Below are 26,453 nucleotides of genomic sequence, written 5' to 3'. Positions count from 1 at the left end.
AGCACTTAAGGATGGGGCTGTTTGCCCAGGGGAACTAACCAAGTGATTAGAGAGTCAGAACTTAGTCTACTTCCCAACCTCCGGGAGGGGAGGGAGGATTGAGATTGAGTACAATCACCAATGGCCAATGATTTAATCAGTCATCACTGCGTATTGAAGTCCCCAGCCCAAAAGAATGGAGTTCAGAGAGCTTCTGGGTTGATAAATATGTAGAGATTTGGGAAAAGTGGCATACTTGGAAGCTCTATGCCCTTTCCCTATACCTTGTCTTATGCATCTCTTCCATCTGGCTGTACCTGTATCCTTTTATTTTTTTAAACATTTTATTTATTTATTCATAGAGACACAGAGAGAGAGAGATGCAGAGACACAGGCAGAGGGAGAAGCAGGCTCCATGCAGGGAGCCTGATGTGGTACTCGATCCCGGGTCTCCAGGATCACGCCCTGGACCGAAGGTGGCGCCAAACCTGCTGAGCCACCAGGGCTGCCCTGTATCCTTTTAACATTAACTGGTGATTTTGGGGTATCTGGTTGGCTCAGTCAGTAGAACACTGACTCTTGGTCTCAAGGTTGTGAGTCCAAGCCCCATGTTGGGCATGGAGTCTACATTAAAAAACAAAACAAAACAAAAAAACCTAAAATAAACTAGTGATCTAGTAAGTAAAATGTCTGAATTCTGGAAGCCCCTCTAACAATTTAATCAAACCCAAGGAAGAATTTGTGGGAACCTCTGGTTTATGACAGTCAGTCAGAAGTCCAGGTAATAATCTGTACTTGTGATTGTGTCCCAGCTAGACCCCAATACCTTACTTTTATTGCTCACCTGTTTCCACCCACCAACCTTTGTCCCACATTTTTACTTAAGCTCTTCTTTCCAGCTTATCTCTTCACTTAGATGAAAGACTCAATGGGTATAGCATCCTGTGATGGAAAATGAAATTACCCCTCAAGCTATAATGACTTCCCTGATGAAGAATCTCAGTCAGCCCAGAACCCCATACCATTTGAACTTACCTCCCAACTCACACCTGCACAGATGGACCGTGGAATGACCCATGGAGTGACCCAACAGTTACCTTTACCTCATTATAATACTAAAATCTCTGCCCAAGGAGGAACACAACCCTCATTTACATAACACACAATGTATGTATAGGCATATTTCCTTAAGGCTCATGCACCACCTTATGCCCACCTCCACATAAGACGACAAGGCTACCCTATCTAAATTTTCATCCTGGGATGCCTGGGTGGCTCAGCAGTTTAGCGCCTGCCTTCTGCCCAGGGCGTGATTCTGGAGTCCCGGGATCGAGTCCCACATCGGGCTTCCTGCATGGAGCCTGCTTCTCCCTCTGCCTGTGTCTCTGCCCCTCTGTGTGTGTGTGTCTCTCATGAATAAATAAATAAAACCTTTTTAAAAAAATAAATCTTCATCCTAACCCTAAATAAAAGGAACCCATTCACCCTTGCTCAGGGAGTCATAGCTATGGAAGTCATTCTCTGTGATCTCCTTATTTGCTGCAAATCACGTTTCCCTTGTGTAACCACTCCACCTACTGTAGTGTCCACATGTGACTCACCAATAAGCGAACTCACATCAGTGTAGTTACATTGGTGGTGAGAGGCACTTGCAGGACTGAACCCCTAACCTGAGGAATATGACACTCTCTCTGAGTAGATCATCTCAGAATTGTGTTGAACTATAGGACACCCAGCTGGGTGGGTGGTGTGGGACCCAAGAATTGGTTGGTGGTGTGGGACCCCTCTCTTCCCCCAACCAACACAAACACAAAGTAGAACTGGGTCTAGACTCTTACATACTGATTGCTATTTTGGTTAGCATAACAAACCACAAAAAATTGGTAGCTCTAAATAATCACCATCCTATGATCTATCATGGTTCCATGGGTTTATAAAGCTTAGCTGTGAAGTTCTGCTGGTCTCACTTTGGAGTTCTCATGCAGCTGCAGTCATGTGATGACAGGGTTGGAGTTATCTGGGACCTGATAAAACTGGACTTTCCATTTGATCTCAGGGCCTCTCCCCGCCACATGACCTTTCCACATGGTCTCTACAGAAAGGTAGCTAGATATTTTACATGTTAGCTCGGGGTTCCCCAAACTGAGAATCAGAAGAAACAGGAAGCAGAAAAGGCCAGTCCTCTTAAAAACTGGGTCTGTCCCCTATCTTGCACCACTCACAAAAATTAACTGGAAATGAATTAAAGACTTAACGTGTAAGACCTGAAAACAGTGGGATGCCTGGGTGGCTCAGTGGTTGAGCATCTGCCTTTGGCTCAGAGAGTGATCCCGGAATGCAGGATTGAGTCCCACATCAGGCTCCCCGAGAGGAGCCTGCTTCTCCCTCTGCCTATGTCTCTGCCTCTCTCTGTGTGTCTCTCATGGATAAATAAATAAAATCTTAAAAAGAAAAAGACCTGAAAACAAAATTCCTTGAAGAAAACATGGGGACAAAACTCTTTGACATTGGTTCTTGGTAATGATTTTCTGGATATACCACCAAAAAGCACAAACAACAAAAGCAAGAATCACCAAGTGAGACAATATCAAATAAAAATTTCCTGCACAGCAAAAGAAACAATCAACGAAATGAAAAGATCACCTAAGGAATGGAAGAAAATATTTGCAAACTAGCTATCTGACGAGGGGTTAATTTCCAAAATACAAAGGAATTCATACAACTAAGTAGTAAAAAAAAAATCACATTTAACAATGGACAAAGAAACTGAATAGACATTTTTCCAAAGAAGATATACAAATGGCCAACAGGTACATGAAAATGTGAAAAATAGGGCAGCCCCGGTGGCTTAGCAGGTTAGCGCCGCCTGCAGCCCAGGGAGTGATCCTGGAGACCCTGGATCGAGTCCCGTGTTGGGCTCTCCACATGTGTCTCTGCCTCTCTCTCTCTCTCTCTCTCTCTCTCTCTGCATCTCTATGAATAAATAAATAAAATCTTTTTAAAAAATGTGAGAAATATCACTAAACATTGGGGAAATGAAAATTAGAACCAAAATGTGATAGCATCTCACACCTGTAAGAATGGCCAGTATCAAAAAGATAAGAGATAAGAAAAAGAAAAGATAAGAAAAGAGAAGAGAATCCTGAAGAGGCTGTGGAGAAAAGAGAGCCTTCATGCACTGTTGGTGGGAATGTAAACTGATACAACTGTGGTAAACAATATGGAGGTTCTTCAAAAAAATTATAAATAGGGATCCCTGGGTGGCGCAGCGGTTTGGCGCCTGCCTTTGGCCCAGGGTGCGATCCTGGAGACCTGGGATCGAATCCCACATCGGGCTCCCGGTGCATGGAGCCTGCTTCTCCCTCTGCCTATGTCTCTGCCTCTCTCTCTCTCTGTGTGACTATCATAAATAAATAAAAATTTAAAAAAAATTTTTCTTAATTATAAATAGAACTACCATGTGATCTAGTAATCCCACTTCTGGGAATATATCCATAGGAAATGAAATTACTATCTCAAACAAATATTCATTGCAGTGTTATTTACAATAGTCAACACATGAAAACAATCTAAGTGTCCACTGACAGATGAATGGATGAAGTGGAGAGAGAGAGAGAGAGAGAGAGAGAGAGAGAGAATTGAACATTACCCAGCCATAAAGAAGGAAAGCCTGGCTTTTATGACATCATGGATAGAGCCTGAGGGGATTATGATAAATGAGATTATCCAGACAGAAAAAGAAAAATACTATATGCTCTCACTTACATGAGGAATAAAAAAAACCTCATAGAAACAGAGTAGATTGATGGTTGCCAGGAGCAGGAATAGGGATGGGAGAAATGGATGAAAGTGGTCAAAGAGCACAAATTTCCAGTTATAACATGAATGAATTCTGGAGTTCTAGGGTACAACATGGTGACTATAGTTAACAGTACTGTATACTAGAAAGTTGCTAAAAGAAAGAAAGAAAGAAAGAAAGAAAGAAAGAAAGAAAGAAAGAAAGAAAGTTGCTAAGAGAGTAAATCTTAAAAGTTCTGACCACAAACACACAAAAGGTAACTATGTGAAGTGATGGCTATGTTAAATAATCTTATTTCACAGTAATCATTTCATAATATATACATGTATCAAATTTAACACATCGTATACCTTAAACTTATACAGTGTTATATGTCAAATTATATCTCAATAAAGCTGGAAAAAATGTTGAATGAAAAAAAAAGACTGTGTTTGGAACCAACACAGTATCCTTTCCATAGCATTGTACTGGTTAGCACCAGCCTCAGGCCAATGTGTCAGGGATTGCACAAGAACACGAATACCAGATAGTGTGGTTTGTTGAGGGCCATCATGAAAATCTGGCTACCATAGAGAGCCAAAGGCAAACATCACTTAGTTCACAATCATTAAAGTCTTTATCTTGGGTTCTGTTTTTTATGTCTATATTGTTGCAATCTAATGGGGAAAATCTGAGCTAGACCATCAGGCTCACTCAACCAGCACCTAAATCTCCCAAAGAACAAAAATAACCATAATTCATAGCTGCTGAGTTTACAGGGTCTCTCTCAGTTCTGGGCCCAAGAAATGAAAGATAATTTTTAGTCCTAAAATAAATTACTGAAAATTCATTCTCACACATCTTTCAGAACCTCATGTGAGAGTCTACATGCATTTCAAAAATCAATTTTAGGGCAGCCTGGGTGGCTCAGCGGTTTAGCACCGCCTTCAGCCCAGGGCGTGATCCTGGAGACCCGGGATCCAGTCCCATGTCGGGCTCCCCGCATGGAGCCTGCTTCTCCCTCTGCCTGTGTCTCTGCCTCTCTCTCTCTCTCTCTCTCTCTTTCAATTTCTCTCTCAATCTCTCTCTGTCTCCCATGAATAAATAAATAAAATCTTTTTTAAAAATCCATTTTAAAGTTTCTTGATAATCAGGGGCGCCTAACTGACTCAGTCGGTAGAGCTTACAAGCCTTGATCTCTGGGTTGTGAGTTCAAGCCCCATGTTGGGTGTAGGGATTACTTAAAAATATAAATTTTTAAATAAATAAAAAGTTGCTTGATGATCAAAGAATTGGCAATGAACTATTGATGGAATGGTAAGAAAGATATTTTGAAATAAACTTCTAGAAGTTCATCCAAATGTTAAAGCTATCTGATAAAAGATAAGAAGCTAAGACCCAGTTTGAATTAGCTTGGTTAAAATTAAAACACAATTTCACCATATTAGATGATGCAATAATTGAGAGCTGGTCAGGACTGGCAGGTGGGTTCTGGCAGATTCCATGGATCAAGTCAGGCAAGATGTGAGGTACCAAGAAATTAGCTAACAAGGCAGGGTCAAACTCATTATTCTCCATCTTAGGGACTTTTTTTCTGTTCTATAAATGCACTAACCTCTTTCCTGACTGAGAACCCTTTCTGCTATGGTCTAAATATTTATGTTTCCCCAAAATTCATATGCTGGAATCCTAATGCCCAATATGATGGTGTTAGGAGGTGATTAGGTCATGAGGGTGGAGCCCTCATAAATGAGATTAGAGATCTTCTTTAAGAGGCTCCAGAGAGCCCTAGTCCCTTTTTCCATGTGAGGATACAATGAGAAGACTGTGACCAGGGAGAGGGCCCTCACACAACCATGGTGGCACTTTGATCTTGGACTCCAGTTCACATAATTGAGAGAAATAAATTTTTTTTTTAATTTCTTTTTTTTAAGCCACCTAGTCTGGTATTTTGTTACAGCAACTTGAATAGACAAAGATACTTTCCCAAGCGGTTCCCTCTGTCTAGAATTCTGTCTCTTTGCCTTATCCAGTGATCCAGCTTCATGCCAATAAACTTGAAAACACACAAATTTTACAAACTCCTAGAAATCACACTGGCATACATTTTCCACCCACTAATTTAGCCAAAATTTAAAGTTCTGGCAACTTCAAATGATAGCAAAGATCTGCACCAATGGAAACTTTCATACATTCTGGTGGGAATATAAATTAATACAACCACTTTAGAAAATAATTTAGATTATCATGTAAAAGTTGAGTATTTAAAAAAAAGTTGAGTATTTATATTTCCTATCATGCAGCCATTCTCCTCCAGCTATAATCCCTAGAGGACCTCTTCTACTCATGCACCAAAAGTCAGGTACATGGACATTTATAGCAACATTGGATGGAACAGTAGAGAGCCGGAAACAAGCTAAGTGTCCATTAACAAGAGAAAAGAGAATGGGTGCTTACATTCTGCTACATTCATTTAATAGAGACCTAAACATCAGTGAAAAAAGAACTACAAATACACACAGCAACATAGATGGAGTCAGAAGCAACTGTGAGTGAATAAAGGAAGTCACAGAGGAAATGTAAAATATCTTTCTGTTTCAAAATATTTCAGAATTAAGCAAAACTAGGGACACATACTTCTGGAAACAAAATGTTAACAAAATTCAAGGAAATGAAAATACGTCAGGATCTAGGGGCAGGAAGGTAGGAGCATAAGGACACCCAGGGAACCTCAATGGCATTGATGGTATTCTTCTCTGAAGTTAGTGCATTCATGAGCATTCATTTTATTATTTAACTTCACAGTTTATATATAAATCACCTATATTCCTTTGCATGTAAGGGCCTACTAATTTTTTTTTTATTTTTATATTTCCCTCCCCTATACTCCCAGTTTATTTTCAAAACATCCTGGCTCTGCTACTTACTAGCTTTGGGAACTGGGGCATGCTACTCAGCCATTCCAAGCCTCACTAAGTTCATCTGAAAATGAAAATAATGCAACGATAATGCCTACCCAGCTGACCCCTGAGAAGACTACTTAGGAATTCTTCGCCTGGCACTGAGTGGCGAAGTGGCACTGAGTATTCTTCCCAGTAGCACTGAATGGTAGCTCCTCAGAGGGACACTGTGTTCAGATGAGCAAATCCTCTAGCCTGAATTGGTTGTAAAGATACAGTAAAGGCAGTCAATCTTCCTTGATTTGGGACTCATATGTTCTCCAAGTGTCCTTCCCCTTCTCCACTCCTAAAGGGAAAAATATCTCTAGTCATTAGAACTGTTTTCAAATGAACGTCAGTCATCATCTCATGTAGCATTTGTGTTCCTTGTCCACACGATGGCAGAACAGGCAAAGAACCGTTAAATGCACACTGGACTGTCAAGATCTCCTTTTGAGGATGTTCAAGACCTTCTAGAAAACAATCTTTGCAATTTCATTAATGTCTGTGACTGAATAAATTGAGATTGGACAAGCAGTTGAGATCAAAATTGCTCTTCACTCTTTAATATGATAATAACTAGAGCACGTTAACAGGCATATAATATCAAAAATAAACAAAAAATAAATTCAAAAAACAAAAAAACAAAAAAACAAAAAATAAATTCCAGCCTTACAGATACTTCCTACAAGTTCTCACCTGAGGTGTCATGTGTTTATGTATGTGCGAAGACGCTTGAGGGTATACATTTGGACACATGTTGTGAGTGTGTGTAGGAGAGAACACACATGTATTTGTACTGGCAGGAAAGTCTTACCATTAAAGCATAGGAGCATGAGGAGGGAAAGCTGATAACAGCCTTCTTTTCTGAAAAGCTCGAGTCAAGAGGAAGTGTGCTGGTAACCACTGGTAAGAGGAATTTGAAAGTCCAGCGAACACTAGCCTCAGTCTTCTTCTAACTCACTAGCTTGTCCTATGCTATGGAGGTGGGGCAGAGGACTACTGTCCTGAGACCAAGCATATGTTGGGCTTGCCTTTGGCCTACTGATCTGAATTTATAGCTCAGGAACCCCTCAGAAATGTATAGCTCAGGAACAGTATTATCATACTGTTTACCCTAATTTATATTAGTTCAAAATTTTGTGGTTGCAAATGACATAAACCCAATTCCAATCAGCAAAACAAAAGAGGGAATATATGGATACATATAATCAAACCACCAGAAAGGCAGGGATGCAGTGACCTCAGGAACAATGGGAATTGTGACTCTCCTTGGAAAACTCTCTCCATAATTCATATTTATGTTTCTCTTTATGACAGTTTTATTCTTTGAAATTAGCTTACTCCTGCCAATGGGGGCCACGGCACAGGCAACTTTGAATTCACATCCTATGCAGTTGAAGTTGTTTGAAAAACCTGGGTGAAGACCTGTGATTGGCCTTTCCTGGGTCATATGGCCAAGCACAAACCAATCACTACAGCCAGAGATAGATAACTATTACTGGTCTAACCTGAGCCACCTGCCTACCTTTATGGCTTAGAGGGAAGAATTTTATGATTGCTGGACCTTATCAGGACCACATTGAGGTATGGAAAAGTACTTTTCCAATATAATGGATTCTCTGTTGGAAGCAGATTTAAAAAAAAAAGTCATCATGGTGTGAGAAAAAACAGGGGGCATAAAGTTCCATATATAAGATCGACTCTGTTTGTCTTCTATCTCTTAATAATTTTGTGTCTACTTGATTTGTCTTGTAATGAGAGTAGTGCATTACATTCTCCTTTATTACCATACTTCAATCTGTGTTTCCTTGTATATCTCCTCTATTTTTTTTCCATAACTATGAATGCCAGATTTGATTGGCAGCCACTCACTTGTCTTTCTTGTGCTCCTCTGCTGCCCTTTCTGGCTCCCATCCTCAAATTCCCTTCAGTCTCTGCTTTCCGCTTTTAATGTCACGGGTATTATCTGCTATACATGTGTTATTTAACTTAATACTCAGTGTAGCCCCCTTTCAGAAGTCCCTATTAACCCAGGCTGGCCCCAGACCTGAGCTCTGTAATGTATGTAAATGCACAAAAAAGGGAACTGAAAGGACACACACTAGACTGTTTGAAAGCCATTACCTCAGGAAAGCAGAATAAGATGGAGGAGTGAAAGTGGCCAATAGGGTCACTTGTGCTTTACACTGTAAATGTTTACATGAGTCTTTTACAAGAAAATCATTTAGGTACTAGTTATGCAATTTTTAAAAAGATCTTATTTATTTTATTTTTTTAAAGATTTTGTTTATTTATTCATGAGAGGCACAGAGAGAGAGGCAGAGACATAGGCAGAGGGAGAAACACACGCAGGGAGCCCGATGTGGGACCCAATCCTGGGACCTCAGGATCATGCCCTGAGCCACCCAAGCATCCTATGCAATCTTTTCTATTTTTTGTTGAGATAAAATACACATAATGTAATAGTTACCATTAACCCTTTTGCATGCACAATTCAGTGGTATTAAATACATTCAAACTGCTGTGCAACTATCTACAGAACTTTTCTATCATCCCACACTGAAACTCTGTACCCATTAAACAATAGCTTTACATTCTCCCCTCTGGCCAGCCCCTGGTAACCACCATTCTACTTTCAGTTTCTATGAATTTGACTATTCTAGGTACCTCATACAATTAGAGAGTACAGTACTTGGCCTTTTGTGACTAGCTTATTTCATAGCATAATATATTCAAGATTCTTTCATATTGTAGCATGTCTCAGAATTTAATTCCTTTTTAAGGGTGAATAATATCCCATCATATGCATATGCCATGTTTTGTTTATCTATTCAACTGCTGATGAACATTTGGGTTGTTCCCACCTTTGGGTTATTGTGAATAATGCTACTGGGAATGTGGGTGTACAAACAGTTGTGTAAACTTTAAAACCCCGAAAAACAATACTTACAGAGTGATCCCATTTATGTTTAGTATGTGTGTGTAGTACAGTATGTACATGATATGTACATAAATGTGTAGAAAAAGATCTCAGAGGTACACATGAAACTTTGAGTCATTACCTCTAGAATGGCAAAAGAGTGAGAGAGTAAAGGAAAGGACTCTATAATTCTTTATTCTACATATTTCTGTATTTTTTATTTTTCATGACAAGAGTAGACTAATATATTCCTCATGCAATTTTAAAATGCAATTAAAATAAAGACGAAGATTTCAGGTATCTTGGCAGGCCACGAGTATAGGGAACATTTAGAACAATTTTCAAGGGGTCAGAAGAACCGAAGGGATAAAGGATGCTGAAATACCTCTGTGTGGCTTGAAATTTTTATGAGGTGCATATATTATTTCTTTAATTAAGGAAATCAAATGGGAAAAGAATGCAAAGCCCGAGGTGGGATTGCACTGGCGATGAAGGCCCAGAGGAGGGCAGTAGAAAGCCATAAGGTGGAAACCACAGACGGTTGTTCCCTCCTGTCACCAGGAAAAGAGTAGAGGATTCAAACTTGCCTGGTGGGAGCTGGGACAAGCTTGGGTACTACTAATTCCAATGGGAACAATGCTGGCCAGACTTTGGGAGCAAGACAATCAGATAAAAGGGGAGAAATCAGGAAAGTGGCAAGGGTTCGGCAATGGACAGCCAAGGAAAAAGAAAGCAGAAGAGGCATTCTTGACAGATAATCATCAAACAGGAGCCCAAGAGCACAGCCCTGGGGCAGACAACCTAGAGAGATTTCTAGGGGTCTTGAGGACAAAGCCCTGTTTGGAAGCAAAGGCTGAGTCCTTGACCCTGCCCCTCTGCTTTTTAAAGTGGCCAAGGATATTTTTAAAAAAAGTGTTGGGACACCTGGGTGGCTCAGTTGGTTAAGCATCCAACTCTTGATTTCAGCTCAGGTCAGGATCTCAGGGTTGTGAGATGGAGTCCTAAGTCCTGCTCCTCATTCAGCAGGGAGTCTGCTTGAGATTCTTTCCCTCTGCCCCTCCCTCTACCGCTCTCCCCACCTCTCCCCTCACCCCCTGAGGCTCCCACACCCTCTCTCTCAAATAAATAAATCTTTAAAAAAAAATGTTGCTAAAGTGGACAAAGATAAGGATAACCCTGCAGGATGAAGTTGCAAGGAAAGAACTAGGCAACAAGTGCAGGATCAGATCTTGTCTTTACTTCAAATGTTTGATATTTTGTATGTAATGGATTTTTTGGATTAATTTTTATTTTTTTAAAGATTTTATTTATTTATTCATAGAGACACACAGAGAGAGAGAGAGAGAGGCAGAGACACAGGCAGAGGGAGAAGCAGGCCCCATGCAGGGAGCCCTATGTGGGACTCGATCCAGGGTCTCCAGGATCACGCCCCGGGCTGCAGGCGGCACTAAACCGCTGTGCCACCGGAGCTGCCCTGGATTAATTTTTATTTTAAAATATTATTTATCTGTATTATTGAGTGTTTGAGCACCCCTTAAATTTTGTGCCAGAGGCAAGTGCTTCACTGGGCATCAGCCTAGTTCTGGCAACAATTTTTTTTTAATAATAAATTTATTTTTTATTGGTGTTCAATTTGCCAACATACAGAATAACACCCAGTGCTCATCCCGTCGAGTGCCCCCCTCAGTGCCCGTCACCCATTCACCCTCACCCCCCACCCTCCTCCCCTTCCACCACCCCTAGTTCATTTCCCAGAGTTAGGAGTCTTTATGTTCTGATTCCCTTTCTGATATTTCCTACCCATTTCTTCTCCCTTCCCTTCCATTCCCTTTCACTATTATTTATATTCCCCAAATGAATGAGACCATATACTGTTTGTCCTTCTCTGATTGACTTATTTCACTCAGCATAATACCCTCCAGTTCCATCCACCTCGAAGCAAATGGTGGGTATTTGTCATTTCTAATGGCTGAGTAATATTCCATTGTATACATAAACCACATCTTCTTTATCCATTCATCTTTCCATGGACACCGAGGCTCCTTCCACAGTTTGGCTATTGTGGACATTGCTGCTAGAAACATCAGGGTGCAGGTGTCCCGGCGTTTCATTACATCTGTATCTTTGGGGTAAATCCCCAACAGTCTGGCAACAATTATAACAAATCTGAAGCAACAAATGGGATTTTCAAGTACATCTATTATGCACAATTTTAATCAAAATTCTACCCCAGAATTTTTTTTAAAGATTTTATTTATTTATTCATGAGAGACACAGAGAGAGAGGCAGAGACACAGGCAGAGCGAGAAGCAGGCTCCATGCAGGGAGCCCAACGTGGGACTGGATCCTGGGTCTCCAGGATCACGCCCTGGGCTGAAGGCAGCGCTAAACCCCAGAGCCACCTGGGCAGCCCCATACCCCAGGATTTTTAAGTGAAATGAATTTCTCTAACATGCCAGTCATGTAAACCTACAAACAAAATAATATGTACCTATGTTTTAAAAAAAAGATAAGTGTTTCTGTAGCTATTGTGAATATTATGTTAATATTCAAATTAATTTGGAAGCTATTTCTGAAATATTGGCTTTAAGATATTGCCTATTGAAAATTGAAATAATATCAAGCATCTAAAAAAATATATCAAGCATCTTTTCTTACCACAATGGCATAAAACTGGAAATTAATTACAAGAAAAAAAACTGGAAAGAACACAAACACAAGGAAACTAAACAACATGTTACTAAACAACCAATGGGTCAATGAAGAAATCAAAAAGGAAATAAAAAAATACATGGAAAAGGGGCATCTGTGTTGCTTTGTCAGTTAAATATCTGACTCTTGATCTCTCAGCTCAGGTTTCGATCTCAGAGTTGTGAGTTCAAGCCCCAGGTTGGGTTCCATGTTGGGTGTGGAGCCTACTTATAAATGAATGAATGAATGGGTGGATGAATAAATATAAAAATTATGTGGGAAAAAAAATTATGTGGAGACAAGTGAAAATAAAAACACAATGGTCCAAAATCTTTAGAACATAACAAAAGCAGTTTTAAGAGAGAAGTTTACAGCAATACAGGCCTACCTCAAGAAACAAGAGGAACCTCAAATACTCTAACCTTATGCTAGAAGTACTAAAAAAAAAGAAGAAGAAGAAAAAACTCAAAGTTAGTAGAAAAAAAGGAAATCAAGACTAAAATGGAAATAAATTAGAAACTAAAAACACAATAGAAAAGGTCAATAATGGGGCACCTGGGTGGCTCTGGTTGAGCATCTGCCTTTGGCTCAGGTGGTGATCATGGGGTCCTGGGATGGAGTCCTGCATCAGGCTCCCCATGGGGAGCCTGTTTCTCCCTTTGCCTATGTCTCTGCCTCCCTCTCTGTGTCTCTCACAAATAAATAAATAAAATCTTAAAAAAAAAGTCAACGAAACCAAGAGCTGGTTCTTTGAAAAGATTAAAAGGTTGACAGATCTTCAGACTCTTCAAGAAAAAAAAGAGAGAGGACTCAAATAAATAAAATCAGAAATAGGGGATCCCTGGGTGGCTCAGCAGTTTAGCACCTGCCTTCAGCCCAGGGCATGATCCTGGAGTCCCAGGATCGAGTCCCACATCAGGCTCCCTGCATGGAGCCTGCTTCTCCCTTTGCCTGTGTCTCTGCTTCTCTCTCTTTCTTTCTCTCTCTCTCTCTCTGTCTCTCATGAATAAGTAAATAAAATCTTTTTAAAAAATCAGAAATAAAAGAGGAAAAATAACAACCAACACCACAGGAACACAAAGAATTATAAGCAAATACTATGAAAAATAGTATGTCAACAAATTGGATAAACTTCTAGAAACAATCTTTCAAAATCGAATGAGAAAAACAGAAAATTTGAACAGACCAAATATAAATAATGAAATTGAATCAGTCATCAAAAACCTCCCAGCAAACAGAAGTCCAGGACCAAATGGCTTCACAGGTGAATTATATGGAACATTGAATAAAAGTTAATATCTATTCTTCTCAAACAATTCCAAAAAAATAGAAGAGTAAGGAAAACTTACAAATTAATTCTACGAAGCCAGCATTACCTTGATACTAATACCAGACAAAGACACTACAAGAAAGAAAGAAAGAAAGAAAGAAAGAAAGAAAGAAAGAAAGAAAGAAAGAAAGAAAGAAAGGAAACTATAGGCTGGCATCCCTGATGAACATAGATGCAAAAATCCCCAATAAAATAAAAGCAAACCAAAATCAGCAATACATTAAAAGGATCATTGACCACGACCAAGTGGGATTTATTCCAGGTATGCAAGGATGGTACAATATTCACAAACTGATTAATCTCATACCTCATATTAACAAGAGGAAGAATGGAAACCATATGGCCACCTCAGTAGATGCAGAAAAGGCATATGACAAAATATAAAATCTGTTCATGATTTTTTTAAAGATTTATTTTTTAAAAGATTTTATTTATTTATTCATAAGACAGAGAGAGAGAGAGGCAGAGACATCGGCAGAGGGGCAAGCAGGTTTCATGCAGGAAGCCCAATGTGGGACTCGATCCCAGGACCCCAGGATCATGACCTGAGCCCAAGGCAGACGCTCAACTGCTGAGCCACCCAGGTGTTCCTGTTCATGATTTTAAAAAACCTCTTAACATAGTTTAGAGGGAACATACTTTCACATAATAAAGGCCATATATAGAAAAACCTATAGCTAACATCACAGGCAATGGTGAAAAACCGAATTTTTTTTCTCCAAGATCAGGAATAAGACAAGGATGTCCACTCTCACCACTTTCTTTCAACATAATACTGCAAATCCTAGCTACAGCAATCAGACGAGAAAAAGAAATAAAAGGTATCCAAATTAGTAAGGAAGAAGTAAAATTGTCACCATTTGCAGATGATGTGATACTGTATATAGAAAACCCTAAAGACTCCACCAAAAAAATTAGAACAAATGAATTCCATAAAGCAGGATATAAAGTTAATATATAGAAATCTGTTCTATTTCTGTACACTAAGTAACAGAAGGAGAAATTAAAGAAACAATCCAAATTATAACTGCACCAAAAAGAATAAAATACCTAAGAATAAATTTAACCAAGGAGGTGAAAGACCTATACTCTGAAAACTATAAGACACTGATGAATGAAATTGAAAACAACAGAAACAAATGGAAAGATACGCCATGCTCATGGATTGGAAGACTATCATTAAAATGTCCATACTTTCCAAAGCAATCTACAGATTCAATGCAATCCCTATGAAAATACCAAATAGCATTTTTCACAGAGCTAGAATAAATAATCCTAAAATTTCTAAGAACCACAAAACACCCTAATAGCCAAAGCAATCTTAAGAAGAACAAAGGTGTAGGTATTACAAGCCCAAATTTCAGTATATATTACAAAGCTATAGCAATCAAAACAGTATGGCACTGGCACAAAAATAGACACATAGATCAATATAACAGGATAAAGAGCCCAGAAAGAAACCCCATTTAATCTATGACAAAGGAGGCAAGAATATATGATGGAGAAAAGACAATCTTTTCAATAAATGGTGCTGGGAAAACTGGATAGCTACAAGCAAAGGAATGAAACTGGACTACTTTCTAATACCGTACACAAAAATAAACTCAAAATGGATTAAAGACCTAAATGTGAAACTTGAAACCATAAAACTCCTAAAAGATCACATAGGCAGTAATCTCATGGACATTAGCTTTAGCAATATATTTATGGATATGTCCCCTTGGGCAAAGAAAACCAAAGCGAAAATAAACTACTGGGACTACATCAAAGTAAAAAGCCTTTGCACAGCTAAGTAAACTATCAACAACAACAATAAAAGGCACTCTACTGAATGGGAGAAGATATTTGCAAATGATTTATCTGATAAAGGGTTAATATGCAAAATATATAAAGAGGACACCTGGTGGTTCAGTAGCTAAGCATCTGTGTTCCACTTAGGTTGTGATCCGGAGGTTCCAGGATTGAGTCCTACATCAGGCTCCCTCCATGGAGCCTGCTTCTCCCTCCGCCTATATCTCTGACTCTCTCTCTCTCTCTCTCTCTCTCTCTCTCTGTGTGTGTCTCTCATGAATAAATAAATAAAATCTTTTTAAAAAATATATATATATATACATATATAGGGCAGCCCAGGTGGCTCAGCGGTTTAGCGCCACCTTGGGCCCAGGACGTGATCTGGAGACCTGGGATCAAGTCCCAGGTCAGGCTCCCTACATGGAGCCTGCTTCTCCCTCCGCCTGTCTCTCTCTCTCTCTCTCTCTCTCTCTCTCTGTCTCTCATGAATAAATAAATAAAATCTTTTTTTAAATGAAATTAAAAAATAAAAATAAAAAAATACATAAAGAACTTATGTAACCCAACACCAAAAAAACTAAAAAAACTAAAATCAAAAAATGGGCAGAGGACCTAAATAGGCATTTTTCCAAAGAAGACATACAGATGACCAACAGTCCTATGAAAAGATGCTGAATATCACTAATCAACAGGAAATGCAAACCATAACCACAATGAGGGGCACCTGGGTGGTTCAGTCAGTTAAGCGGCTGCCTTTGGCTCAGGTCATGATCCCGGGGTCCTGGGATCCAGCTTCTGTTGGACTCCCTGCTCAGAGGGGAGCCTGCTTCTCCCTCTCCTTCCTCCTCCGCCCTCCCCCTGCTTGTGTGTGTACCTGCTCTCTCTCAAATAATAAATAAAATCTTAAAAAAAAAAACACATCTCAGCTCGATAGTCATCTCCTCCAGGGGTCCCCACTCTGAATATTCTTTTTGTGTATTCCTGTTACACTGTAACCTGTGACATCACACATGTATGACATTACACACCTGTGCTACCTAGTGATTGGCTATTTACCTATCTGTCTCTCCCATTAGATTTCAAGCTCCTTGAAGGTAGGGACTATGTCTTTTTGAATGCTCTGTGCCTAACACAAAGCTTCCTGTCACATAATAGACAAGTTTTTTGCTGAATGAATAACTGACCTTGATACTTCTCTCTATATCATGCCTCATAGAGAACCCATCAAGTCCCACCCACCATCAAAATATTTCTCAAATTCATTGATTTTTCTTCATCTTCATCACCACTACTATGCTTCAAGCCACCATCTCCTATCACCTGGACCACTGTCACAGCCTCCTAATTATCATACTACTTTCTCCACTTGTGTCCCTCCAATCTATTCGCCATACAACAGCCATTGTGATTTTTTTTTAAATACAAATCTTATTATGTCACTCTCTAAGTCAGAAACTCTTCAATGAAATCCCACTGTTCTTAGAATAAAGTGCAATGCACTTAAGTTGACCTACAAGGCCCAAACTTCTCTAGCCTCCAGTCTCTTAGCTTCTTTTGGGGTTTCCAACTTGCTGCTATCCCATCACAGGGCCTTTGCATATGGATCTCCTTCACCTAGGACATTCTTCTTTTTCATCTTCTCTTAACTTGCTCCCACTCATATTTCAGAACTCTGCCCCAGTGTTTATTCCTTAGGAAAGCTTCCCCTGACCCTCTTGATGAAATCAAACTTGCCATTGACTTTCTCAGAACCTTTATAGTATCTATCACTGCTTGTTTTTGTTTAATGTCTGTTTCCCACTCCTTTCAATTGTCTCTACCACCGAAACTCCAATGGCACATAAGAAGCCCTCAATAGGAGTGTCTGGGTAGTTCAGTCAGCTAAGCATCTGCCTTGGGCTCAGTTCATGATCCTAGGGTCCTGGGATCAAGCCCGCATGGGGCTCCCTGCTCAGCAGGAAGCCTGCTTCTCCCTCTCCTTCTGCCCTTCCCCCTGCTTGTGCTCTCTGTCAAATAAATAAATAAAATCTTAAAAAAAATAGAAGCCCTCAGTAAATGTTTGAGAAGAACTTACTGTCATGCCATACAAAATTGAAAGAGCCAGTCCCTTGGGGAAAATGCACTGTGCTTTCCCCACTGCCACAGGATCTTCCAACCACACACACCTCTCAGGGAAAATCTCCTACAAGTAGACTGTCCTCATTCACACATGAAGCTGAAATTAGGGCAGGCAGAAGACAGGCTAAACAAAGAGAGACTGGAGCATCTACCAAGCAAAAGTGTTGTGGTTATCCTGCTGTAAGGGCCTAGACTGCAGAGTTCCAAGATGAGTCCATTCCTCAAATAGTATGTCCTAGTCCATTAGTTATACAGCCACAGGATATGGTTGTCAGGGAAAACTTTTCAGAAAGTTGAATGCTACATCATGTAGCAGCCCTAGTTACTTCCCAAGTAGTATTCATTATGCTCATTAATTTTTTAGCTTAATAAACATATCAACTGCCATAGAAATAACTTTATCATTAAAGAGAAACATATTTTTCTCATTAAGCCAAAGAAAGGGCAAAACTCTCAAGCATACCACCTCGAAGAGTTTCTTCAGGCTTTCTGTTCTCCACAGCAACTATTCAAAACTTTCCCAGGTCCTCAAAACTCTGCCCCTTCCCCTTGAGGAACTCAAGGATGAGTTCCCTTGTCATTCACTAGGAAAACAGAAGCTATCAGAGAGAAATTCTTCAAATTCCTCCCCCCAGCCCCTTATTCCCACCCCTACTCCCATCTTCAATGGCTCTGTATCAGATCACAAATTTTTAATCTGGAGACGCCTGGGTGGCTCAGTGGTTGAGCATCTGCCTTCGGCTCAAGGCATGATCCTGGGGTCTCAGGATCAAGTCCTGTGTCAGGCTCCTTGCAGGACTTGACACTCAACCACTGAGCCAACCCAGGCTTCCCTATTACATTCTATACTGCCCTCCTAAGGAGCTTGGCTCTATCTCCTCTCTGTTCCGTGGCTTCAACATCTTCCCCCATACTAGCTCTTTCTCATCAGCTTTTTAAATTATTATTATTGGAGTTCAATTTGCCAACATATAGCATATCACTCAGTGCTCATCCCGTCAAGTGCCCCCCTTAGTGCCCATCACCCAGTCATCTCATCCCCCCCCCCCCCCGCCCACCTCCCCTTCCACTTCCCCTTGTTTGTTTCCCAGAGTTAGGAGTCTCTCATGTGTTGTCACCCGCTCTGGTTTTTCCCACTCATTTTCTCTCCTTTCCCCTATAATCCCTTTCACTATTTTTTATATTCCCCATATGAGTGAAACCATATGATGATTGTCCTTCTCCGATTGACTTACTTCAATGAGCATAATACCCTCCAGTTCCATCCACGTCGAAGCAAATGGTGGGTATTTGTCATTTCTAATGGCTGAGGAATATTCCATTGTATACATAGACCACATCTTCTTTATCCATTCATCTTTTGATGGACACTGAGGCTCCTTCCACAGTTTGGCTATTGTGGACATTGCTTTTAATTGAGCTGGGCCTCTCCATTTTATAAAATGCCCTCCCTAGGTCTACCATACTCTAGCAACCGTCCTATCTTCCCCCTTTGCAGTCAAAGTTGAAAGAATTGTCTACACTAGCAAACTTCACTTCCTCAGCTTCAATTACTCTTCAGCCCACTGAAATCTGGCCTTTGGCTCTAACTTTCCACTGAAAGACTGCTCTTGCCAAGGTCACTAATAACCTTTCCATTATTAAATCCATTTTAACTTCCTTTCAGACATTTTTTTTCTTTTCAGACATTTAATAGTATTTTTCATTGTTGACTACCCCATATATCTTAAAAAACTCTCTTCTCATGGTTTCTAGGACCTTATACTTTCTTGGTATTCCTCCCTACCTCTTTGCCAATTCTTCTATTTTTTAAATTTTTATTTAAATTCCAGTTAGTTAACATGTAGTGTTATATTAGTTTCAGGTGTACAGTATAGTGATTCACCTCTTCCATACATCACCTGGTGCTCATCACAACTTACACTCTTAATCCTCATCACCTATTTACCCATCGCCCTTCCTCCCCCCTCTGGCAACCACCAGTTTGTACTCTAACCTTAAGGGTCTGTTTCTTCATTCGCCTCTCTCGTTTTTTCCTTTGCTCCTTTATTTCTTAAATTTCACATATGAGTGAAATCATATGGTATTTCTTGATATTCTTTGCTAGATCATCCTCCTTTACTCAATTTCTAAATGTTGACGTTCCTTGGGGTTTAGTCCTGAGCACTTTTCCCTCTCTACCTTCTCTCCTTGGGTTGATCATATCCATTCCTATGGGCTTCAGTTAGCTTCTAGAATGGGTTTCTGACTTGGGTACATAAATTCAGACAATTTGTAAACTTGAACAAGTAAAAACATATTTTTATTTTCACCAATCTAAATGAAATTGAAATTGAAATTTTTAATTTCACCAATCATTTCACTAAATGAAAATTTAGTATTTCTCCCAATTATGAATGTAGGCAACAAACCACAGTAGTATAAACCAGTGTCTGTGACATTGCCATTATTAGAAATCATATACTTAAGATAAATTTTTAAAAATCATATGCCGTTTAGGGGCACTTGGGTGGTGGCTCAGTTGGTTAAGCATCTGCCTTCAGCTCAGGTCATGGTCCCAGGGTCCTGGGATCAAACCCCACATTAGGTTCCCTGCTCAGCAGGGAGTGTATTTCTCCCTCTGCTTCCCCTGTCTGCTCGTGTTCTCTCTCTCGCTCTCTCTCTCAAATAAATAAAATCTTTAGAAAATCATATATAGTTTAATATATTACACTTGTTACAAATATCTCAAAATATTATTTATGCTTATTACTTCAGTATATAGTAGTTATTAGATACACTGCTAGATCTCTTTATTTAATGAGTCAATAATTACATATTTCACATCACAATTTTTGTATTTGACAACTATTTCAGTATAATTCATTTATAATCCTATGCATTTTGTTTGGTACATTTAAAAACATCATTTTGAGAGAAGGTTCACAGGCTTCCCCAGACCGCCAATGGCACAAAAAGTATTAAGGAGCCCTGTTCTAGATGCTGATGATCCCCACCCTGAATCCATCTTCTGAACTTCAAGTCCATATATTTCCATTCTTTCAAATTATTGTTAGAATGATTTTTCTCTCCCCAAGCACTGTGCCTAGTCTTAATATAGCTCTCTACACACTATCTTGTAATTACTTGTATCCTCTACTTGAATATAAGTTCCATGGGTACAGAAATATTTATCTTGACTATTTTGGGATCTGCAGCATTAAGCATGGTATCTGGCATTATAGGAGCACTCCATAAATGTTTGTTGAATAAATGAATGATTGGATTGAGCTTTAGCCTGACGATTAGCAGCAGCTCAATAAAAAAGTTAAAGGATATCCAAATCTTAATTTTTTTTTCTGACAGATAAATAAGGCTACTGAAAAAAATATTGTTACTGAAGTATAAGAGGTGGGAAAAATTAATTTTAATTATTTTATTTGAAAACTTAAATTTTGTAAGTGCATACTGTGGCTTAGGAAAATTGATGAGACCCATTCCCTCAGTAATATCCATTTTTTGCTAAAATATTAAATTGACTTTCAAATAGTGTATTGGGGACTTGTACATTGTGAATTTGAGACCCACATTGGGTGTAGGTAGAGATTACTTAAAAATAAAATCTTTTTTTAAAAAAAGAACACCGAGTTCTAATCTTCAGAGCCTTATATTAACTACAGACATCATTATTTTCACTGGCCTTCACTAACCATTACAATGGGGGGATGCAGAGGAAGAAGGAGAAAGGGAATCTTTTTTTTTTTTTTTTTTTTTTTTTTTTTTTTGGAGAAAGGGAATCTTAAGCAGGCCCACGCCCAGCCCAGTGCAGAGCCTGACACGGGGCTGGATCTCACAACCCCAAGCTCCTGACCTGAGCTGACATCAAGACCTGGATGCTTGGGCAGCCCAGGTGGCTCAGCAGTTTAGCGCCGCCTTCAGCCCAGGGTATGATCCTGGAGACCTGGGATCGAGTCCCACATCAGGTTCCCTGCGTGGAGCCTGCTTCTCCCTCTGCCTGTGTCTCTCTCTGCCTCTCTCTCTCTTTCTGTGTCTCTCATGAATAAATAAATAAAACCTTTAAAAAAAAAAAAGTCGGATGCTTAACCAACTGAACCACCCAGGCACACCATTACAATTTATTTTTAAGTAAAAACAAAGAGTTACTGTACCATAAAAGAATAGTTTGGGGACACTCTGAAACTTTTTTTTTGGGGGGGGGTTATTGTTTCCTTCACTGTGCATTAGTTTTTTATTTTGATGTAGTCGCAGTAGTTCATTTTTGCTTTTATTTCCTTTGCCTAAGGAGACATATCTAGAAAAGTGTTGCTATGGCCAGCCTCAGAGAGATTATAACCTGTGCTCTCCTCAAGGATTTTTATGGTGTCAGGTCTCTAAATGGTCTTTAATCCATTTTGAGTTTCTTTTTGTGTATGGTGAAAGTTAGTGGTACAGTTTAATTCTTTTGCATGTGGCTGTCCAGCTTTCCCATTGTATATTCATTCTTCCTTTGTCAAAGATTAGATGATCACATAATTGTGGGTTTATTTCCGGGTTTTTCTGTTCTATTCCATTGAATCTATGTGTCTATTTTTATGCCAGTACCATACTGTTTTAACTACTACTGCTTTAAAATACCTTAATTTTGTTAAGAAAAAAATCCTATAGACTTATATCCAGGATGGTTTAACCCCTATAACACTTAAGAATTACTACAAGGCTGGGATCCCTGGGTGGCGCAGCGGTTTAGTGCCTGCCTTTGGCCCAGGGTGCAATCCTGGAGACCCGGGATCGAATCCCACGTTGGGCTCCCGGTGCATGGAGCCTGCTTCTCTCTCTGCCTCTCTCTCTCTCGCTGTGTGACTATCATAAATAAATAAAAATTAAAAAAAAAAAAAGAATTACTACAAGGCTGAAAAGTACCTCCTTACCATTTAATAAGGAGAAACAGTTCTTCAATACCTAATGCAATCCCATTTTCCCTATCTTCTCTAAATAGCTCCCTCTGTGCTTTAAATAATGCCACAAACTTCTTTATTTGAATTTGATAGAATATTTGATATGGAGAAATAAACTTAAAAATAATTTGATTTTTTTTTAAGATTTTACTTATTTTTTCATGAGAGACACAGAGAGGCAGAGACACAGGCAGAGGGAGGCAAAGCAGGCTCCATGCAAGGAACCCAGTGTGGGACTCAATCTCAGGAATCCGGTGTCAGGCCCTGAACCAAAGGCAGACACTCAACTGCTGAGCTACCCAGGCATCCCTCATTTGATGTTGCTTATACACAGAAGTTCAGGCATCTCCATGGTGAGATTATGTTGTCAGACTATGACACAAAATGATTATGATGTCATAAACTAGAACAAGCTTGAACCATATCAAATACAGGAGTCTCCTTGGCAGAAGAGACATTTGAACAAATCCCTGGACATGAATCTTTTCATTTGTGTCCTACTTTTATTCATTTGGACAAACAGTTGTTTAAATACAAACCAAAGTTATGAATCTTCTACTACAGGTATGTGTCTAACCTTAAAATTTAGAAATTAGGATCTATTATGTTATATACTTGAGCACTTAATTAGACAAGCTATGTTTAAGAGATCTGCTGTTTCTTGAATGTTGCCACTAATAGGTCTTTAAGAATTTCTAGGAAAACATCTAAGAGTTTACCTCTGTGTGAAAAATACAAGTAACATAGAAGCATAAATAGACATTTTGTCTGCCTTTACTCCCCTTCCCCACCCAATCCACCAACCCCTGCCCTCAACTAATTTGGCATGGTACCTAACATATAGTGGGCTTCAACAAGAGTTTTTCTTGTCCTGTCCCCTTTCCCACCGTACACATTCACACACAAACATTAACACTCAAGGGATGCCTGGGTGGCTCATTAGTTGAATGTCTGCCTCAGCTCAGGGAGTGATCCTGGATTCCAGGGATTGAGTCCCTCATCAGGCTCCCCACAGGGAGCCTGCTTCTCCTTCTGCCTATGTCTCTGCCTCTCTCTCTCTAGGTCTCTCATGAATAAATAAAATCTTTAAAAAAAAACATTAACACTCAAGTGCATTCACATGTGCAAGACATACATACACTTAAAATCCTAGGTAATGGGGTGAGCAAGTCATAATGCAGAGGTAACCAAGGTAATTGCACTGATTAGCTGGAGATGCTTCCCAGATTTGGCTTATGGGCATGAGCTAGCTTATATTGCTTTTTATACTGTGGCTCGGAATGTGATACAGGGAGGAAAATGACAGTGGAACACTGATCTTCCTTTAAAAAATCATTGATGAAAAGATTTGATTTTGATCTTTACTGATAAACCATTATTAAATGGAAGGAAACTGGATTACCTAACACATTTTCTGGTGAAACAATCTCTTTGACAGGAGCTAAGCACGGTGAACCAGTGGAGAATAAAATGGACGATGTCAGGAGACGTCTACTCATTATCGTAATTGGCATTATGATCACATCTTTTGTCTTTACCTGTTTTTGTTTTCTTCATTACAACTGTATGAGTGACGATGCACCCAAAGCCGGAACGTAAGTTTTACATTCTTAAATTAAGAATGCAAGGTGTGTGTATACATGTAGTGGTGGTTTCATTGTTGTTGTGGTGACTTAATGTTAACCCCAGATTGCTAAAGAGCTCATCTTCTGGGTGGATTCCTTCACTTCAACAGTATCAGCTCTTAAATATTCTCAAGTACATGATCAATTCTAGCATATTCTAAAGCTCTCTCCTGCTGAGGGTTCAGCTGAGCCCCAAGCTATTAATTTCATCATAAATTGAGTCTAGGAAAAGAATGGGCTTGACTATCTGAATAAGACAGGGAGAATAAAGAAGGGGAGAGACTGAAACCAATATTACACTGTATGTTACCCAACTAGAATTTAAAGAAATAATTTGAAAAGAGAAAAAAAAAAGAAGAAGCAGAGAGAGAGCTGGGTCTCTGCATTCCAAAAATAATAAAACATTTTGGATATTCTACCATTTTAAAGCATAACAGCATGAAAAATTATTCACTGTTGTTGTTCTCATTGTCTCAACTCCCTGCCTTTCCTATAGGAGGATCAGGCTGGCCCTCATATAGCAGTTCTCTAAAAATTTCACAGTATAAGGACTGCTGACTAAAATACACCAGTGCTCTGTCCCTTTATTTCTAGAGTAATATTGTGGATATAAATATGCATGGATAGATAACTTGATGGTCATAGTGACTCTAGTCTCAGAGTTTATTCTTTCCTTATGACAAGTTGTGACAGCTGTGTATGAGTTGCATATCAACCTGCAACTTTTCTTAAAGTTTAATTTCTAGAATAAGTGAAATACTCCCTCTTCTTCTCAACAGTAGACTTGAAACAACTTTGTGTCATTCCATATGCAGGCTATTTGGTTATCTAATGTGTCTAAAATCATAAAAGTATTCTCAAGAAAAATAAGTATTCAGCATGCATTCATATCTGTAACTGAAATTATGGCTTTCACCACACTCCAATTCTGTGTTCAATTTTCCCACTAGAGCCAAAAAAAGATGAAAAAATATAAACTGACATGGTAGCCTGTGTTTTCTGGTGATAGCAATATTACTCTTTTATTTTAAACTGTTTTATTCCAAATTTCCTATTATTTTCAGGTTCAAGAAAGAAGATGTGACAGCCAAGCCGTTCAGATCATCCAAAATATCACTCAGTCAATCCAAGATAGCCACTCCATGCAGTGTAGAAAAACAAGCCATGTTACCCAGTACAGATAAGTTTTCTGGGCCCTCAAGTCCAGAAAAGTCATCCATGCCATCCACCGCAGAGAAGTCAATCAGGCCCTTATATCCAGGAAAGCAATGTTTATCATCTAGTACAGAAAAGTTAAACAAGTCATCAAGTCAAGAAAAGTCATGTAGGCCATCAAGGCAACCAAAAAAATTGAAGTCATCCTACCCAGAAAAGTCATATAGAATACACAGTCTAGAAAAGCAATATAAGCTAGCTCATGCCCATAAGCTAGGTGGTCAGGCCTGTTCATCCTATTCAAATAAGGCAGTGAAGCCACCTTGGCCAGACCATCTACAATATCCAGACAGGCCAACAAAGCCATCTTGTCCACGAAAGCGAAAATTGCCACCCAGGCGATCCAGTTTTCAGAAATTAACCAAATCTCCCAGATATCGTAATCTAAAAAGGTCAGTTAGTACCGATAGGGCATGCATATTATCTAGGCCTCAATTAATCAAGCCTTGCCGATGCTGTAAGGAAAAATGCCTTGTTTGCAGAGCTTCTTCTGAGCCTTTGGTCAATGTTTCTGAGGCAATGAATGGAAATGCTCAAAACTCACCTTTTCCAAGTGAAGCAACATCCTTTTCCAAGTTCTTTCATAAGGCAGATAACAGAGACAATGCACTCTGTGGCAATATGAGTAGCAGTGATTTGATGACATATGACAGTGATGACAGTGATAGGGAGGTAACCATTATTTGCAACATAAAATGCAATGAGGCCATCCTTAAAGATGCCCAAGAAAATTAAAGACTCAATAAAAATAAAAACCACCTGTTAAGAAGCATACTTATACCAACTATTTTATGCTCATCATCCTTTAAAACACCGATAGCTGAACATCTATTTGCAATTGTTAAGATTAGCCCTATCCATCTTGGAAGCAATTTATTTAAAAAATACTAATTAAATGTATGACATAACAAATGATTTTACTGTTATTATTGAATTTTAGAGGCAAAAGGCTCTTTTGATGTATCTTACTTAGATCTGGTCACTTGGAAGGAAACCACAAGCACATGTGCACATGCAAACCATGGGTATCCTGGACTCCTCTTTCCCTTGGATTAGCCCTTAAATGAAGTCTCAACCCAATTACGTTTTTTTTTTCTCAAGTTTATATTTTAATGTTTATACACAGTCCT

General features: G+C 39.3%; 1 protein-coding gene and 1 long non-coding RNA gene across 5 annotated transcripts in view; one reads left to right on the top strand and one right to left on the bottom strand.

The window, feature by feature from the left end:
- The window catches only part of LOC102156336, a 354,886-nt gene that overhangs the window by 307,238 nt on the left and 21,195 nt on the right, over positions 1 to 26,453 (bottom strand). The window lies entirely within an intron of this gene.
- On the top strand, positions 22,891 to 26,235 carry CXHXorf66 (chromosome X CXorf66 homolog). The gene is made up of 3 exons (XM_038588451.1): positions 22,891 to 23,047; positions 23,922 to 24,078; positions 25,173 to 26,235. The coding sequence occupies exons 1-3, from the start codon at positions 22,960 to 22,962 to the stop codon at positions 26,056 to 26,058; spliced, it is 1,131 nt and encodes a 376-aa protein (XP_038444379.1). The 5' UTR covers positions 22,891 to 22,959; the 3' UTR covers positions 26,059 to 26,235.

Source organism: Canis lupus, chromosome X (assembly GCF_011100685.1).
Source record: "Canis lupus familiaris isolate Mischka breed German Shepherd chromosome X, alternate assembly UU_Cfam_GSD_1.0, whole genome shotgun sequence".
Lineage (NCBI taxonomy): Eukaryota > Metazoa > Chordata > Mammalia > Carnivora > Canidae > Canis > Canis lupus.
This window is presented reverse-complemented; position numbering and strand designations above follow the sequence as displayed.